At 43.3% G+C, this 20,071-nt stretch overlaps 1 protein-coding gene across 2 annotated transcripts in view; it reads right to left on the reverse strand.

Moving 5' to 3' along the window:
- Window positions 1-20,071, reverse strand: part of dennd1b (DENN/MADD domain containing 1B) — a 101,182-nt gene that overhangs the window by 71,491 nt on the left and 9,620 nt on the right. For both annotated transcript variants that reach the window (XM_080032741.1, XM_080032740.1), the window contains exon 3: window positions 10,156-10,199. In XM_080032741.1, coding sequence (XP_079888867.1) covers window positions 10,156-10,199 — 44 coding nt within the window. The remainder of the gene's footprint in view (window positions 1-10,155; window positions 10,200-20,071) is intronic.

Consider the following 20,071-nt stretch of genomic DNA (forward strand, 5'->3'; position numbering starts at 1 on the left):
CTCCTCCTTCTTCTCTCTCGTTCCCTCCATCCCCCACTCTCTGTCCTCTTTCACCTCCCTCCAAAACCCCCTGTCGTCCTCTTGGATTCCCCCCATCCTGCATAGCCCACCTTTTGCTGGCCCTTACCAACACCCCTCGTCCCCCCCCCTCCGGCCCCCCTTTCCCCAATTAGTCTGTCTGTGTGCAGCTACCCAGCCGATCTCTGCCCATCCTGCCGGTGCTGTTCGCTCACCCAGCCCCTCTGGCGAACATGACAAAGAAGAGATCCTCAGTATTCAAACAGACACACTGCTTTTCAGATGCCGAATGGCAGGGTCGACCTGGGTGCAGCTTTAAGCAAAATATTCAAATTTCTCAGCCTTTCTTTTTTCTTTTTTTTAAGAATTTGCATGGATATGCATTCATTTGCAATGTGTAAAAGGCACAAGGACAGCTGAGCCTTGGGTTTCAGAGGGAGAGAGGGGAGAAAATAAATAATGCAGAATAAAAATGTATGATGGGTATGAAATCTTAAATGGACGGGGCTGGTGGATTAAAAATAGGGTGAAAAAAAAAAATTACTCATGTTCATTTTTGGCACCACATAACTGATGAACTGATGTGCATTATCAGTACTGTTACTCAGAAGGAGGGGCAGAGTAAGCCTGTGATCTAATGCACTGTAAACAACAAACTTCCGGAACAACTTCCTGTTTCTACAGGGACCATTATGGATTGGACTTCTGTGGGTGACCCTTAACTCATGGTCTTCCAGCAGAGGGGCCATAAATAAACAAAATTCTCTGATGGGGATCAATCTGGTAAATTCATTATTTTATTTGTATTGTTAATCAGAGGGATGCCTGCATATATGATTATAAAATGGTAAACTAAGACCATACATTGAAAAAGAAATCGAACGTCTGTTTATTTCAAAAGGCTTCACGGTAAGATATATAATTAGTATGTAGTAGTTTATTCTAAAACATGCAATCCCAAAAGTAGTCGGAAAGGACACAGAAGCCTCATCTCACTCATAGCTCGTTTTTGAAAGGGTCGGCTGAACACATTTTAAGGAATGAAAACATTGTTCGATGCAGACTCGGGTAAGATAAAGAATGAGACGAAGGCAAAGACAACAACTTAAGAGAGACAAAGACGGCTACAGATTTAGAGGAAATAAGAGTAGTGAGGAGATGAGCAGAAGAACAATAGGCAGGAGGAACAGCCCCCTCTGGACTGCTGCAGACCACAGACCCTGCAGAGATTTCTTTCATTAGGCTTTAATAGTATGCTGCCGGCTTGCCATTCTGACCCGCGCTCTGTGCCAGCAACAGAGCTTCTCAAGAAGATATCGCTAGAGAGAGAAGGGGGGGGGGGGACACATGAGCCGATGAGGTGCACTTTCAAATTGACACGAGGCGTTGCATTTTCACATTCTTGCTCACTCTGCCCAACTGATATGAGAGGGAGACAGGGGAGGGAGTTTTATCTTTTTAGATTTGATTTGTTTTTTTTTTCTTTATTTTATCCCCCCATTGGCAACTTTCTGTTCCCAGTGACCCCAGAGCGTCTGTGTCGAGGGAGGTTATTTTAGTTAACAACGCTCCCGTGTTACCGGAGCCATTCTCCAGAAGGTGTTGTAGGTGTCAGATTGATCTTTTGGCCTCTTCAAGCACATGCCAACACCTGACATGCCTCTGTGTTCTGATATTCATATGTGAGTATATATGCCACCTCTATAGCAAGAAGAAGAAACCATGTTTTTCTGAAATACATTTGTCATTTTTTTTTTTTATTTGCACTTCCGGACCCTCAAGGACATCCCGGATGACTTAACCGAGGACAAAATAAAGGCCCTTAAGTTTTAATATGCATCCCAGAAGCCATTGCATTTACCCGTCCGAGTTGTCCTTGCTCAAGTTTAATAAGGGTATAGGTAAAATGTTGCTTGGATTATTATTTTTTCCCCTCTCTCTTTAGGCCCTAATGCACATGCAGGAATAATTCAATAATTTGTGTTAACAAGAGGGATAACATTATCTTAACCCCCTACTGTCCAGCCCCCAAAGTCATTCTATCAGCTGTTAATGAGTCACCTCCAATAGCAAAACATTCCACCGGGATATGATACATGCCATCCATTGTATTGCACTCATTTATTTTTCTGCTTTCTCCACAATGGACGTATTTATGTTATGGGGTGAGGGGGCATATTGCTTAGAGAATAAGTATGCGGCTTCAACAATAACAGTGTGCATTATTCCAGTGCTAATAACCTGTCCCGCTGATGTCCTCTCTACGTATCACAGATGGGCTTAGACAGGGGAGAGCGGCAGTATTATGCCTCTGCAGAGATCTTCCACTGAATATATTACCATGTGATAGGGGGAGATGTCTCACTCCCTAACACACACACACACACACACACACACACACACACACACACACACACACACACACACACACACACACACACACACACACACACACACACGCACACGCACACGCACACGCACACGCACACGCACACGCACACGCACACGCACACGCACACGCACACGCACACGCACACGCACACACGCACGCACACGCACACGCACACGCACACACGCACGCACACGCACGCACACAGTAGTATTGGGCCAAGAGAGCTGCATATGCCCCAAACATACAAGCATGGGCTTCATTAATGACGTGCCAGGAGGAGAGGGAGGGAGAGAAGGAGAAAGAGAGAGCAAACGTGTGTTTGTGTTTGTGTGGGTGTGTGTGTGTGTGTGTGTATGCGCACACGCACACACACACACACACACACACACACACACACACACACACACACACAGAGCAGCCAGGGGGGGATTTCCTTATTTAAGCTTTTAGCTCCCAATGGGCTTAGCTCGACTGTATGCACCCTGATGTGGGCCTGCCTCTAACACATGGCATCACACACTCACACCGTCACACACACACACACACACACACACACAAAGAATGTATACATTGAAGCTCAGCAGGGGAGCAGCAGTGCAACACTGGCTCCTAAACATTTGGCTGTGGACGACTCATTGACAGATGTACATGAAATCTAGCGGAGGGGGTCAGGTCATCGCTGCAGCCTCCTCTTCCTCCTTCTCATCCCCTCCTCCCTCTCTCCATCCTTTTCTCCTTTTACACCACATCCTATTTGTTCCTCCATTGCTTCTGTCTCAGTCTCTGGCTGTTGGCTGCTGGTCGTGCCATGTATCCGGTAGTGTAGTTAAGAAAAATGCACGCCAATTAAGCCACATCGTTACGTGTGTGATAGCTCTGTTGGCAACAGCAGCATGTGGTTGGGGTAAGTCTGGCAACTGATACCGTAAATATAAGCCTCCTGGTTGACAGGGACAACCTGTTTCCAAGTGTGGATGCACTCTTTCTTCCTCTGTGACTGCAGCCATAATACTGAGGGGGCTTGGCAGCAGGCAAAAATGGAATATACAGTACATTTTGGAGAACACATACCGCAGTGTTACACACACTGGTGCCACTTGCACTTGTTAAATTCAACAAAGAGCTCTGCCAAATAGATGAAGAATTAAAGATTTCGATATGAAACTAAAAACACAAGGTGGAACAACCTTTAACCTCATGACTAACAATCTCCCTGTTCCCTATTCTTAAATCTCGGTTCTCTAAACGTTGCCATTTGAGAAAAAAAACTGTTTCAAACCGACCACAACAGTAGTTTGAGCATATGTGTGTGTTTAAAATGTCTGTTGCCATCTTTACATTGTTGGGATGAATACATCTGTTAGGTGAATCCCTTACTGTCCGGCTGCAGCTTGGGAAACTAAAGCAGCTCTTCACTGCATTGCCATAACACAGCAGCACTTTTCTTTTCATACCAGTCGCTGTGTGTGCGAAGCTGGCGAGATGTGAGCAGCGGGGCGTAAAAACGCTTCCCTGCTCTCCTCTTCCCTGTTTCTCCCAGGAAGCCAGCCCGGAGGTCAGCGCAATCAGGACCCATGAGCAACAAAAAGGGCCCTAGTTAGGCGTCCGGCTCAGTGCCCGAGCCAAAAGGCCAGCTTAGCGGGGCGAGACTGTCCATTAGGCAAGACCCCGGAACACCCCGGGGATCTGAGGTGAAGAGGGTTAGAAAGGAGAATAAAAACACCATCAACCCAGACACTTACACACACATATTTTCAAAGACATACACAGATCATATGAGGCCTTGTTTGACACCGCTGTCAGGGTGCAGTGAAGGGGAAAGACGAGACCCTGTGACACGCCGAGACATCACACACATACATACACAAATACATGTGCACCGCACACACACACACACAAAAACACGCACGCACACACACCTATATCTTTTCACACACACAAACATAACATTTTCATATTTTTCATCCCTCAGTTCCCTATACATTGCACCGTGCTGTTACAGCCTCACAAAACTGGCCGCAGTAGCAGCAAAAGAGCTGACAAAATGTGTCAATTTCAACTGACCAACTGCGGAAATAACCTCATCGTTGGAGTGAGGGACACATTGGCTTTTAGACCCGGAGGCCATGGTATGTGTGCTTCACATGTTTCTAATGTGATAACTATATCTCTGCAGTACATCCTTAGGTAACAAGGTTTAACAGCCATTCAAACTATCCCTTAGTCTGTCGCTGTCATAGATCATAAAAACAAAGAAGAAAGTAACACTTGATAAAAAGGTATACAGTACAGGCCAAAAGTTTGGACACGCTCAATGCGTTTCCTTTATTTTTATGACTAGTTACAATGTAGATTCTCACTGAAGGCATCAAAACTTTGAATGAACACATGTGGAATTCTTTGCTAAACCATTTCAGGTGACTCCCTAATGAAGTTCATTGAGAGAGCACCAAGTTTGTAGCGCTGTCAAAAAAGCAAAGGGTGCCTACTTTGAGGAATCTAAAATATAAGACCTATTTAAGAGTCATTTCACACTTTTTTGTTAAGTACATAATTCCATATGTCCCTTCAAAGTTTTGATGCCTTCAGTGAGAATCTACAATGTAAATAGTCGTGAAAATAAAGAAAACGCATTGAATGAAAAGGTGTGTCCAAACTTTTGGCCTGTACTGTATATAAAAGTGAATTAACATGAATTTGCCAACAAGCGGATGATATGACATTACGTTAAGACGCTGGGGCACTCTGCTCCAGTGAAGTACATTACTAAATACACAAGTTCTGGAATGCAATAAATATCACACATTGGTTATACATGGCGATGTATAGCAAAGCATGGATATTTCATTTTAGAATTGAATTAAACCTAATGTAGCCTCGGAATACATGAAAAAACAGCATGTGGTATGGTCAACTCCGTGCAGTATGTAGCAGGAAGATCAAAGGGTCTGTATTAAATGAATGGCCATAGAGAGTTAACATCAATGTTAGTTCAGAGCGAGGAGGAGGCCTTAGTGTAAAATCTTATCAATATGTATAATTTAATATTTCCTTTATTTCTCTCAGGATTTGAATGCTGCAACGTGGCTGGTGTTTTTTTTTGCAAAAAATCCTGCAATTTCGGCGAGAAATATCAGATAAGATTGTCATGAAAAGATATATTATATATATATATATATATAAATATATATATATATATATATATAAGCAAAAGATCAACACAACGCCAAGAATGACACATAATGCTGATATCAAAATAAAGCAAACAAAGTCATCTCTGTGTGCATTTTACCGATATTCCTTTTGTTACTTTCATCCTTATAAGAAAAAAATGGAGGGGAATAATAAGCACCTACTGTAAGTTAAAATAACAGGCCACACAAATTCTAATCAAATTTCCAGTTAGAAACGATTTTATAAAAGCATAAGAGCTAGGTAGACTATGGACTCAATCAAGTAAGAGTGAGCAGCTGTCAAAGGCAAATGCTATCTTGACAGCACTAACTAACTTCATGAAGAGAAAGACAGATACATATTAGAAAATGAATAATCAAACAAGTGATGTATACAATCTTACTGTTGGTGCCTGTTAAATATGTTATGGCCTGAAGGCTTGTGTTGGGCATGGAAGTAGCAATTTGCAGAAGGTTGTCTCTATGCAAGTGATACTTTTAAATACTATGTGGAGTTTCTCACAGTCCCAGTAAGATTTCATATGGTCGTTTGTGGAACTTGCTTGAGTGTTTATCATATTATCCTCTGTTCCCTACAGAGGAGTGGCCCATCTAGTTATATGGTTAGCTCTGACAAAACCATTTTGTGTGTGTGTGTGTGTGTGTGTGTGTGTGTGTGTGTGTGTGTGTGTGTGTGTGTGTGTTTCTGTGTGTATGTGTGTGCGTGTGTGTACGTGCGCTTTAGGTCTGCTCAGTTTTTTCCACAACTTTGGGATGAGATCTGAGAGGAAAAAGGACAGATTTCCATCTGTCTGCTTCATTTGCAAAAAAAAAGCCCCTTCTTGCGATTCAAATATATGCTTTAGCCACCTCTCTCTTGCCCTCCCTTTCCGCTCACTCTTTCCTTCCATCTCTCCCTCTCTATCCAAGTGGCACATGCGAATGACCAGGGCATCACGAGTCTCAGGGGCTGAGGGAGGAATCTGGGGAGCAGGAGGGGAAAAAGAGAGGAGAGAGAGAGAGAAAGAGGGAGCAAGCGCCTCTCACTTCACATTTCCCCAGCACCACCCCGGCGTGCCAGCCAGCTTGCAGTCTGTTCTCCTTTGAGCTTTCTATTCTACCACGGCACAGAAAAAAAAATCAATTCATATTTCCATAATCCACACTCCTGTCTCTCTACACGTCTTTGCCTCTCCCCCCCTCCTTCCATTCCTCTCCCCGTTATTCTGTCTCTCTCTCTCTCTCTCTCTCTCTCTCTCTCTCTCTCTCTCTCTCTCTCTCTCTCTTTCTCTCTTTCTCCCCTGGGGTAGACTAACCCCTCCACCCCGATCCTACGGCCTACAAATGTCATTACGCTGAGCAACAATAACGGCCTAAACAAAAGGAGGCCTTGCTTCAGAGCTCGGAGCCCCCTCTGCGGAGACTGTTGGCTGCTGCTGCCATATGCTGGCCAGAAAGAGACAGAGTCTGTGGCTACAGAGGACTCCAGCCTTCAGCCCCACAAAGGAGGAAAGGATCCCTAATCCTGGTAATGAGCTCCGTGAATACAGCCTTTATGTATACGGGGGAAAGGGCCAATCCCTCTGTACACAGCACGCTAACTAGCCATCTTAAGGGCCATCTTATCCACACAAACGATCTGGTCCGTAACAGAATGAAAGAAAAGTAAGGTTGTGTGTGTGTGTGTGTGTGTGTGGTGGGGGAAAGAGGATGAGACCATGTCAACACATACACTGTTTACAGTACATTTATCTATGTTTCATGTCATCTCTCTTTTCCATCACTTCAATTCCCAGTGTCTACCACTGGAAGTCTGTCGTTCCTCCACTCAAACGCACTGGCTTGGCTGATGTCTTGGAACATTTAGCATTTAGCACATATTGTTGTCTTTCACCCTATAGTTTTTTAGTTTTTTTTCTTCTTTTTTTAAGTTGTCAATTCTTCTCTCAGCGCATTGATGGTGCTGTAATATGTCCCCCCCCCCCTCCCCCCGGGCCTTATGTCATCCTTAAGAGACTAACTAACTGACAGTAAAGAAATCACACACACACACACACTGCGTGACGCGAATGTGTGAGTAATGTGCCACACAGAGATTAATACACATATTATTAAAGGCTGCCTGATCGTTTTGATCAAGTTGGTTCTTTGAAGGTGAAGCCAGAGATACGTTTTACAAAGACCCCCTGCTGATGTAGTGTATTTATCAAAGTGTAAAGAGCAGGGCTTTTGCACAAAAGGGAAATTAAAAATCAATTCAAATTATTCCAAAGATTTGCGTGTACACCTTGTCTTTCCCTGAGACAGCCGATATGATTTGTAATGGGCTTAAAAGGATCATTTGGCTCTTATTCAATAGTTTTGGCCATAATTTCTATCAGCAAAAATAACAATGTACTCATCGAGATAACTGCAGTAAAACTAATACAATGAGGTAAGTGGGCCATTATTCAATAAGCATTTGGAAAAAAACCTAAAGAAAACTAAGGATGCACCAATCTTACTTTTTATCCTGACACTAATTTAAATGACTTCTATTTAGGGTATCAACCAATAGCAGATACTAAACCAATACCGAATGAATGAATGAATGAATGAATGAATGATATTTTTATTTTCGTGTCATGCCACACAAGTGGCCCATCCCACACAGGATTACAAGACACCGCTATAACTACACAAAGTGTGTAGTACAAACATGAAACAAAAAACAAAAAAAAACACTAAACATAAAGAGACATATTCCTCCTTGCCCACGCCTTTTCAATAAAGTCAGCAATTAAAAAAGTTCTGTATTGGAACAGCCAAGCTAACATATCAGTATCACACATATAATGAACTTCTTTTACATCGACTTTCTTGAATAAACTTAATCACAAATCGTGGTAAAACGGACAATAAAAAATTAAATGAATTTCATTTTCAATTTCCTCAAGCTCACAAAAAGTACACAGCCTATTCTCCTCGCTAGTGCCCACCCACCGGCCTGACTCAATGTGTAAAGGGAGAATTCCTGACCTAATTTGTGCACACAGGGACCTCTTTCTTTTAGACAAATTATACAAAATATAGTTCTCTGTACCAAACAGATGTTTAATTTGACACAAAGTACGCAGTTTAGGCATACCTCTTACTTCAGAGATCCAGGTCTCTCTCTTTTCAAGTGATAGCAATTATTTTCCTATTTTGAGATTAATTTCCACTTTGTCTGTAAATACATCCCCACAACCCAGACCCACATATAATTAATACACCTCACTTGCCCATCCTCCAATTTTATGCATGTCACATTCAAACACCTTTTTGGCTACTCTGTTGTCAATACCAATGTACTAAATTTCCCACATTAAGTAAAACTTAACACTTGGAACTAATTGGAATCATGTTTATGTGAATTAACATGAGAACAGGGGTCAAATTGGAAAAAACAGTTGGTAGCCATGCAGCCGTGACTGACTGAATGTTACAGTCAGTATTGTCTTTGATACCAATCTGCTAAATCAGATATTTTAATCTCTAGAGAACAAATGCAAACGCGGAAAATATAACCAAACTGTAAGTAGTTAACAACCATTAGAAGTTATAGACTTCCTTTGACCAACTGTAACTGAGTAACTTATCATAAAAAAGGGGGATATCACCAAATGTTGTGTTGACTCCATAAAGTGGTTTATGTAATCTGGTTTGCTGTAAACTGTTAGTTTGTTTACAACCCTGTAATCTTCAGTCTGCTCGTGTGTCTTGCCCTGTCGCATTTTAAATTAGCAATGTTTCCGTGTACTAAGCCATTGTTTTCTGTTGTTGTTGAATACAATATTATTTCAAATCAACATAAGGTTAACATATGAGATCAAAGTCGATAATAACTGGCATAATCCTTTAAACCATGTCCTCATCATTCAATGTGATTCCTTAACCAAACAGACACAGTGGGAGAGGCTGCAGTATATAGAACCCTGCGATACTCACCCTGTCACTTGTTAAGGAAGAACGTGGTGTGGCATGACGTGTGGCAAAACCGCTGCAGATTTTGATTTTAGGTTGATAACGAAGCCAATAATGATTTCAATGTGAAACAATGAGAAGCAGACACAGTAAAACAATGAGAGAGAAAGCAAGAGATACAAACAGAGAGAGAGAGAGAGAGAGAGAGAACAGGGAAAAGAGAGGTGTGCATTCCTGTCACGGTTGCATGATAATTACTGATTCGTCAGTTATTGAAGACCTGCTCACAGCTTTTCATTACCAGCCACAGACGCACAATGAGACGGAAGGGAAATAGAGAAAAATGGGAGAGGAGGAGTGAGAGAGAAGGAGAGAAAGTACTGATGGGGATGGGAGGAGAGTGGTGGTGCTAGGTGTTGGGTGGGGGGGGGTTACCACAGGATGGCAGGGTGAGTGAGGGCATAAGGCAAGGAAGGGAGATGGGAGACGAGGAGGAGGAGGCAGAGGTTGTCTGTAACAGTGAAGGAGCGAGAGAGAGAGAGAGAGATTTGGCGAGAGAGGAAGGAAGGAAGGAAGGAAGAGAGTGAGAGAAGAATGAAAAAGCAGAGAGAGTGAGTGTGTTCCAACCTGGTCTGTGTGGTCCTGGGGGAAGCTCCACAGCACGGTTGGATCTAGAGGTAATTGACAGACAGCATTAATCAGCGGGTGAGAAACACACCGTCTTCGCTAGCTGCCTCAGAACACATACATATTAATGAGAGGGGTGGGGGCAAGGGTGGCTGCTGAGAATCTGTGCACGCACGCACACACACACACACACACACACACACACACACACACACACACACTTATATACACTCACTTGCACACATAGACGCACACACACAGAGCAGCGCACAGTAAAAGACAAGAGAGCGAGAGAGTGTCTAGGCTGTATGTGCTGTAAATATGCTAATCTATATTCTCGGTGTAGATATGATAGCTTATATTATACACCAAATCATGCGCGTTTAAGGAGAGTCATATCAACACACACTCTGGTTCATTTGCTTAATTATTCCTACATGGAAACAAGCCTGGCTGTTTGCTGGAGGGATGTGAAACCTAAGCTGAAGGGTTTATCACTATAACAGAGCTTTGTGATTTTTTTTTCTTCTTTTCTCTGTAAATAAAATGAGTGCTGAGAGATGAGTCAAGTTCATTAATGGATTTTCTGGTCTACTGGAAATGAACCAATACCGATATTGTCAATTGTCATTGATGTCAGTGATATAGTGTAAATAGGAGAACATAAGCTCGGCTCAAAGACCATTATAAAAGGAATACTTTGGGGGTTATGGCTTGTAAGAACCCTTAAGATGCTGCTTTGATACACTTCTCATTATTTTGGACATGTTATATATATACCAAACACCAATTCACCAATAATGTATAACAAGTCATTGATATTTTATAATCAAATAAAGACACAAGAGTACATAAATACATCGGCGTTATCCTCTTAGTACTGATGGTTTAAAGTTATAGTAGCGAGGCAAAATGTTTGCATCTCTCTAAAACCTAAGAGTCCAAACTAAAACCTGAGCCTCTCTCCGCGGCTTGAACAGTGGGTTTGAAAGGCAGCAGGCTTCAGAGCTGTCGCCTCAACACAGGGGTCTGTGGTAAACATGGCTTCCACAGCTCCAAGGTCAGCCTGTGACCCTCGGCAGGAACAGCGTGGGTTTGACGAGACGAGCTGCAGCATGTCAGGTTCACTGTCATGGACATACAAAGGGGCCTACAGGCTCATCACAAGCCCCCCCCCTCCAACTCTGCCAGAAGCCGGATCAGAGAAAGTGAATCTGAAAGCCCTAAAAAAGCCCTAAAAACTTTTGGATAGCATCGCGTTATATACGTCAGTCCGATAACTCAAACCGCGAGTTCAACAGGTATACACTCTAAAAGTTTATCAAGTCCCTTAACTGAAAGATGTGCAATTGTGTAAAGGCTTATTGTTTAAGTTCAATGCTTCTCTCAGCATATGCCTGAAAAGGATTAATGTAGTAGGAAGCCAGAGGAAAGGACCACTACGATAGTAAGGAGGACATGCAATGACACACAATGTGTAGGGTAGCTTCGTGACTATCGCACCGGGCTGCATGAGAGAGACAGAGAGAGAGAGAGAGAGAGAGAGAGAGAGAGAGAGAGAGACATACAATGGACAAACGGATGACAGGACGCAGCAGAAGCCATCACGCCTTACATAATCCCATTGGACGATTTCACGGACCCCATCTTCAAAAGAGCAGCGCTGGAAAAAAAAGCAGCCACGCTCAAAGCTCACACACACACACACACACACACACACACACACACACACACACACACACACACACACACACACACACACACACACACACACACACACACACACACACACACACACACACACACACACACACACACACACACACACACACACACACACACACACACACACACACACACACACACACACACACACACACACACACACACACACACACTCTCCTATACCTTATGATCTGCAACAGTTAGGGCTATTTTATGCTGATTTACTGATGTAGATATGAAAATAAGGCAGGCTTCAACAGCACTGCAAATCCCTACTATGCCAACGTGCGTGTTCATGGTTGAACCAATGGGCCATACTGTACCTTGACAGTGCACACAGGAGCAGTGTGGCTGAATTCAAAATGAAATGCTGATGGCAGATGTGACCTTTTTCCACAGCTAGCATTTTAACACTTCGTGCAAGAAAACGCACAGGTAAAAATGTAATTAACGCTAGCTTACAACATAGCTGACAACATCAAGTGCGCATGTAAGCCATGCCAGTGATCCAGCATGCACAATACCAGAAACCCTGAAACCGGGTCATCTGAATGGAACGGAGTCGATTTTAATGTTATCGATTACACGTCAACTTTTCCTGCTGTGACGAGCCAAAGTGTCTGCTGTGAAAAAGGTCTATAAAAAGTCCATTCAACACACAACAGCAAATGTAGAATATTATGTGGCTGTACGCTACCTGTAAATGCAGTCATTTATTCCTGCAGCCTTTCAGCAACTGCAAAACTAGCTTTTATAATCCCCTCTGTATGATGAATAGCCACATGCCTCACATTTAAAAAAGGTAACCACTATAATAAAGTATTTACTATTCAGCTACTCTGCCATGGTGAGACGATGAGAGATACAAAATAAAAGCTGAGAAAAGTGTGCAAGGAAGGAGGGACCTGGTCGATAAATTGAGCAGTGGAAAAGAAAGTATTTTGAATGTTGGTGTAAGTACTTAACAAAATGATGGAAAGATGAAAAGGAGACATACTAGAAAAGGAGACCTGCTAGAACTTCAGAGCGCTACCAAACTCCATTCCTTTATCGGTGATATCATCTCCTCTTTCTCCTGACTCCTGCGTGCACTTTCCTTTTCTTTCCTACAGGTTCATATTCTTTCCATTTCCATTTTGCCCCGTCTCCACAATTCTCCGCCAATCATTTGTCACCTCTCGCTTCTCCTCTTCACACTCACACTCTCTCCTTTTCCCATGATTGTCTAATTTGTCAAATTTTTCTTCTATCTCTCTTTCTCTTCATCCCACGCTCCACTTTTCCACCCCCCATTCTATTTTTCCCCACTCTCTTCGTACGTGCTGGGCGTGTGGTGGACACAAGAGGGGGCCTGGATGGGGTTAAGGCTGAAAGTTGAAGGTTACAGGGGTGAAGAGGAACCCTGCTGCTCCGCTGGGGGACACAAATGTCACCGTGACAGATCCTGCACCGGATAATCCACCCTCCCCGTCTTCAGAAAACACACACACACAGACAAGACCCCGCTCCCCCCCAAAAAAAATATATATATACAAATACTGCAATACCGATGCCAACTGTGAAATAATAAGAAGAATAAAAAGCCTTTATTTAAACCATATATTTTCAACTCATGAGCCATATTCGAGGTGCAACTGACATGATACGCTTGTAATCTTCTACATTCAAATGTCCTCAAAATTCATTACTTGTCGATTTGCAAGGCAGAGATGCTGGACAGCCATGAACTGATAGTAAACACATTTTGGTCGGCAGCCTTCGTTGATTTTGGACTTTTAAGTGATATTGCAAAACCTTTCAAAACACATGCTCTGGTGCACCGCATGCATGTTTTGGCTTGCTCACAAGGTCATAAAACCTTTTCCGCATGCAGCAGACAATGGTGGCTGTCAGTAACAATAAAGTATGACTAAGTTAGAGACACAGGGGATCTCGAGCACACCGGCAGTGGCATATGCAAGCGTGAGTGGATGAAAGGGCGCGCACACACACACACACATCATCATAACCAGTACTTGTATCAACCAAGCCCTTATCCTAACCTTAACCTTACCTTCAGCACGGACCCAAAAATCTGCATTTTACCAATTGGCGAGAAGGTTTTGTCCCCAGTTGCACAACCGTATCGAATCAACTGGTCTAACGTCTAGTGTGTGTCCCTGAAAGTGACTTAAGTCACACACACACACACACACACACACACACACACACACACACACACACACACACACACACACACACACACACACACACACACACACACACACACACACACACACACACACACACACACACACACACACACACACACACACACACACACACACACACACACACACACACACACACACACACACACACACACACACACACACACACACACACACACACACACACACACACACACTAACTGCCTGCCTGCCTGCCTGCCTGCCTGCCTGCCTGCCTGCCTGCCTGCTACCTGTTTGTCCATATACATCTATCTTGTTGTACATGCACTTTTAGGCCAGGCTGCATAATGCACTGATTTGTTATACGACTGCCTCTCCATCAGCCATCGCCATCTCCATCAAAGCCAAAAATACAAAGGATTCAAAATGTGTTTATTGTGTTTCCTACGGTTGACAACATCTGCAAAGAGCTGTTGCAAACAGAATAAGAAAGGTCAATTTAATGTGACACCAGTGGCTGCCACAATGACAAGGAGAAAACAACCTATAGCATATTTCACCCTGGCGGAGTGTAAACAGATCCAGTGGGTGAGAATTGAATTGAAATCACCTATCCAGAGTTAGATTCCTCCATTCACACCTCGGGAAATGGAGGCGGGTGAATGTGAGCAGTGGTCTCGATTTGCAAAGTGCATGTGCGTCACAAATGCACAAATGTGTACTGCACAAGGGCAGGCGTGTTAACAGACAAACAGCAAGCTCAGGGGTGAATATTTACTGTAGGGGAGCATGTCTATTGATCTCTGAGGGCTTCAAGCGTGGCTGACCTCCAGCAGTCAGCCCCTGAGCCGTGACAAAGATACTGGGGAGGTAGTGGTGGTAGACTAGAGATGGTCCAAAATCAATGTTTTGTCTATTCCTAGGACGCCTGTCTTTAAAAGTCGGAGAAGGAGAATGAGCGAGGAGAAAGGAGGGTTAATAGGTGAAGGGTGCTGGGAAGTGGAGAGTGGGCCAACAGGGAAATAGTGGGAAGAGGAAAGGTGTAGAGGAAAGAAAGACATTGATGGATTTCCCAAGTGGTGGGAGGTAAACCTCTGCCTCTCCCAACTAAGACCAGTTCCTCCCTATACCTTATCTGTTGGATCATTAAACATGAAGAGATTAAAGAGAATAAATTAGGAAGATATACGCGTGTGAAACATGAGAGAAACGAGAAATAGGCCTACCCCTTCATTTCTTATGTCTTCTATTCTCTGCATACAATCTATGTCTACTGGCACTTCCAAGTAGGCTGAAAAAATGAAAAATTTTGGCATCTTCATCCTGGCATAAGTCTGCGCTTCTTGGGATTTTCCAAGTAGGCTGAAAAGAATCTGTTGGCAGTTGGATGTCATTCCTAATGCTGCTGGCTGGAAGGAAAGGTTGGCACATGTATACCACAAGTGTCAGAAAGCTCACACTGCAGCGCTGAATGCCCGGCAAAGTATTCAACTTTAAGTCATTTTGACATTTAACCAAAAAAGAAAAAAAATCTGAAAGACTTCCTTAGTTTGAATGACATACGTTTATAATGACATATGTCATAAGAAGAAAAACCTTTGGGGCACTGAATACCCAGTGATTCACCGGGTAGAGTGCATAACACCAAGGCCAAGTCCTTGTCGCAGTGGCCCAGCTGCATGTCTGTCCCCCCTACCCCCCCCCCTCTATCTCCCCACTTACACATTGCACTTAACTATCAAATAAGGTTGATAACACCCCCAAAAATATCTTAAAAATAAATTGCCTGTGTAAACTTGTGGTAAAAGCATATGGTAAACATGAAATACAGCCACAATGCATGCTCTTCTTTCTATAGCATCACCTTAGCCGCTCCATAACAGTGTGCTGAATGTATAGTTCTGGCTTTAAAACTGAGAGATTCCAGGGAAGCACAAAAAGACCTAACCCTAAATCCAGTGTGAATACACATTTAGATGAAAGCCTCTAGTTTATAATTCTCTATACTATGTGAATCAAACACAGACTTAGAGCCCTCATGGCCATCCAAATGTTCTAAAGGCATAAGAAATGCACTTTTTTCACCTTATTCCATGAAACCACTGAATGTGTGTTGTCAGTGAATAGGGGGCCTGTTTGTTAAGAGAGGCCAAATCCCATATGGTGGACAGCAGCTCCTCTGGTGAGAAGCAAGGCTGTGAAAGCCACCGGCAGCCCCTCTCCTCCATCCGTGCTCCTGAGATGAAGGGATGTAGCGCCTGCCTCTTCTTGTTCCTCCTTTCTCTCGCTCCCTTTGCCTCCTCTCCTCCCTCTTTCTTGGCCAGGGGTTAAACTGCTGCACTCTAACCCTCCTTGGCAATGATTTCATTCACTCCGGCTCTCTCGCTCGCTCTCTCTCATCTCGGAGAGAGATTTATTTCACAGTATGTAGTGGATTAAGCCCCCCCTCTCGCATGCCCTCGGACAAAAGCATTGTTTTAGCATTTTTTGCTCTAACGGGGAGGAAGCTACAGCTACTAAGCGTCCACAATGGCCGTATTGTGGACGCAGGCCTGGAAGGACCCTGCCTCAGAGGCCGTCTAGACTTTGAGCCTGGGCCGATTTGGAGAAACACAGGGAGAAAATCCCATCAGGCAGTGGAGTGAAAGTTAACTAAGGTAACCTGCTGTGAACCTGATGAAGATGTCAAGCCAACATATGGCAGAAAATGTCTATTGTCAGAAGGAGGGTTTCTTCAGCCTCAGAGGGAGGCTATGGTGGAGGAGGAGATGGGGTGGAGGTGGCTAGAAAAGACTAGGGGGGTTTGCACAACCTAAAGGAAGGAATAACTGTGGTGGTCATCGTTTTACTTCTGGATCAGTAGCCTTATTCTGGCCGGGAGGAGGCCCAACCCCTACACTCACAAGTAAAGGAGTAAGCAGATTAACTGGCATCATTCAAAGGCCAGCCCGAAAGAAAAACACACTCACAGACGTTTAAAACATTTTTTTTTTCACCCCCTTTTGCCTATCAAGTCTAAGACTGCACGCTGCAAATGGCATTACATTTCATGCTGATTTAGTGAGCAGAGGTTTTTAGAAAAGAGAAACTTCTTGAACGATGATATGGCCATTACGTTTGCTAAAACTGATTGGTCGCGCTATAGTTGTTATACACATGAGGTCTGGGGATTGACAGAAATAGTGAAAGCCTTGTGAATATTAAAGTAGGACTGATCTGTCTTTGATATACAATTGGTATGTAGAACTAATCTGTACAAGAAAATGCTTGTACAAATCCCTCAAAAGGTTATATCATCGAAAAGAGCAATAGGAAATATATCATCACACTGGTCTAGATTAAGTCTACAGAAAAAGGTCTGAATTTTATAAAAGTAGAGATACGTTCCAATTCCAGTGCTTGAAAATTTGAATAAAACAAAAAGAAAACAACCTCTAAGGTAGAGCCTGCTTTAACAGCCAAAAAAAAAAATCAACTGGCAAGCTTCGTATGTGAGAGATGCTGGCCTGGGGGATTTCCAAGCCATTTCTACAGCTACATCTGAAAGAGATAAACAACAGCCTCAGCCACTGGAAGAAGAAGAAAGAAAGGGCTGCATGGAGATGATGTGACCCTATTAATGCCACATTAGTTGTTCCGTCTTCCCAGAAAAAAAAATTCTTCAGTGGGATGAGAGAGAGAGTCAGAGAGAGAGAGAGAAAGAGAGGGAGAGAGACGAGGTAGAGAGAGAGGCAGAAAAGAGAGAAGTGAAAGCGATACTGTCTCCAGGCTAGTTGGGATGCAGCCCAATTTCACAGCTTCACGAATGAGTGGCACAGCATATGGATGCAACCTTTGTGACAGCCTCTGTGTATCACCACATATCAGTGCTGATATTCCCAGTCAGATTCCATACTGGTCCAACATTATGTCAAACAGCGGCTCCGCATGACTGCATTTTCAACACAACACAACAGACAGCGTGTTTATAGGGGGGGGGGGGGGGGGATGTTAGCCTCCGTAGCTAAGAGAAAAACAAACCGGTATCTCCCTAGACAGACTAGTCTCCAACTTGTTCTACACTGTGTGATGCTCAGTTGCTGCAGAATAATAATATCAAGACAGTAGCTGTGCCCTACAATTTTAGTGCAACCTGAAATCTGAGATGTGACCCAGATATTTATTTCCAAATAGATGGGGAAAAAGAAGGGTAGACTCCGACTGCAGAGTTTGGTTGCAATGTCATTAGTTAATGGTGATGGTTCCATCTCTGCTTGTCGTCTGGTTGGCTTCAAAACCAACCTTTCTTCTTCACATAATCACACACTTCTCTCCATATGGGCCAACCATCTGCCCCGGTCAATGAACATCTATATAAGAACGGCGAATGAATGACTTTATTATCGAGCTAATAAGCTGAAAAAGTAGGGGTGTAACAGTACACTTTTTTGTTTTGAAACATTATGGTCGCTTTGGTTTGGGGCGCATTAAGTGAACGTTTTTACTTATCCCGTTACATTTGGAAAAAATATATTCCTCCAATAACAACCAGGTCTGGTGTTTGTGAATTGTGAGGACAATGGTACGATGCATCCGCTATACCAGAGTAGGTTGCACCAGTGGGCTACAATTGGTACACTGATAGCTGTGGACATTCTTCTTTCACAAGCCAATTTCAGCCAGATCATAATTCCTGATTTGCACAAAAAAGTTGCATATAAAACAAAAATTGTTTCTTTACTACAATGGATGGATTTATTTATTTATTTCTATAAGAAGCTGTTTTAGTTTTGTATGCGGCTAAGAAGACACCCCGAGTAAGAACATGGGGTGAAGTCTATGGTGACAGAAATGGCAGTTTGATAAGGAAGACAACATTTAGTTTTTACTTGTTAAGTTTAGGGAACACTGGTGATCGAGTCATTGTCACTCAATTACACATGCTTAGGGGAGAGCTTTGAGGTGGTGGTTACAGCATCAGAGAAAACAGTGTGTAGCACAGCAGCTCCTTGAGGTGTGGAGAGGATCGATCTCAGTTTAATGTCATATGGCACAGCACCCAGAGGCAGCGGCGTGCTGCTGATGACAGTGTAAAGCCTTGCCTTTGGCGGCTACAAGCTTGGTGCTGCCGAGCTGCGATTTGAAGTTCACATGCAAAGGCTGACAGACAGACAGACAGCTCTCAGTCAGGCAGTTAGACAGTCAGTCAGCCAATCTTTCCATGGGGATGACAGAACATCTAGATCTGTTAAAAGAGTGCAACAGCGCCTAATCCTAAACACATTCACAGGGGTCTCAATGCTCCACCGGGCCCTGATGGATGAGATACTGTCAGAAAAATAGTGGGCAAACAATATCCAACCACAGAAACTTAAACACACACGCACACACACACACACACACTGTGACTAGGTTAAGACATGTCAACACAACTACTCCCTATCTCACACACAAACCGGTTTTTGATGCGGGTTAATAAACATGAATTCTATCTGCATTGGACCCATTCATATCAGCCTGTTGCAGCGGCTTTAATTTATTGTTATCCACTTCCACAAACAGGACACAGTTCACACTTTTTGTTCCACTTCTAAACTAGTAAATAAAAAAGAGGGTCTGTTGTTAGACTCAATGGGTCGGACGAGTTTAAGATTTCAGTGTCCATTCCAGTCCAGGATCCCTGTATAGATGCAGAGAGAATGCCGACTATGAACGAGTTATCTAGGTGTTCTTATCCGACTTCGCTTGTCCGTTAATGTGCCGATTTGTGTGCGAACTGCGAAGTAGATCGGATAAAGGTATTTAGATGCATTTTACAAGTACTGTTGAAGTCTTATTCGTTTTTTTACCCGATTATGAGTCTGCATGTAAACGCACTGACTGTGTCTGAAATGGGTATTAGATTTTTACATAAATATAGCATTGTCATAGCCGGTTCTAAAGGAGAGAGATAACAACAGCAGTCTACATGAAGGCTTGGAGGGTGGATAAAGTATTACAAGGTGGAAGGATGTTGCGCGCGTGCGTGTGTGTGTGTGTGT

The sequence above is a fragment of the Ammodytes marinus genome, assembly GCF_949987685.1.
Source record: "Ammodytes marinus genome assembly, chromosome: 8".
NCBI lineage: Eukaryota > Metazoa > Chordata > Actinopteri > Uranoscopiformes > Ammodytidae > Ammodytes > Ammodytes marinus.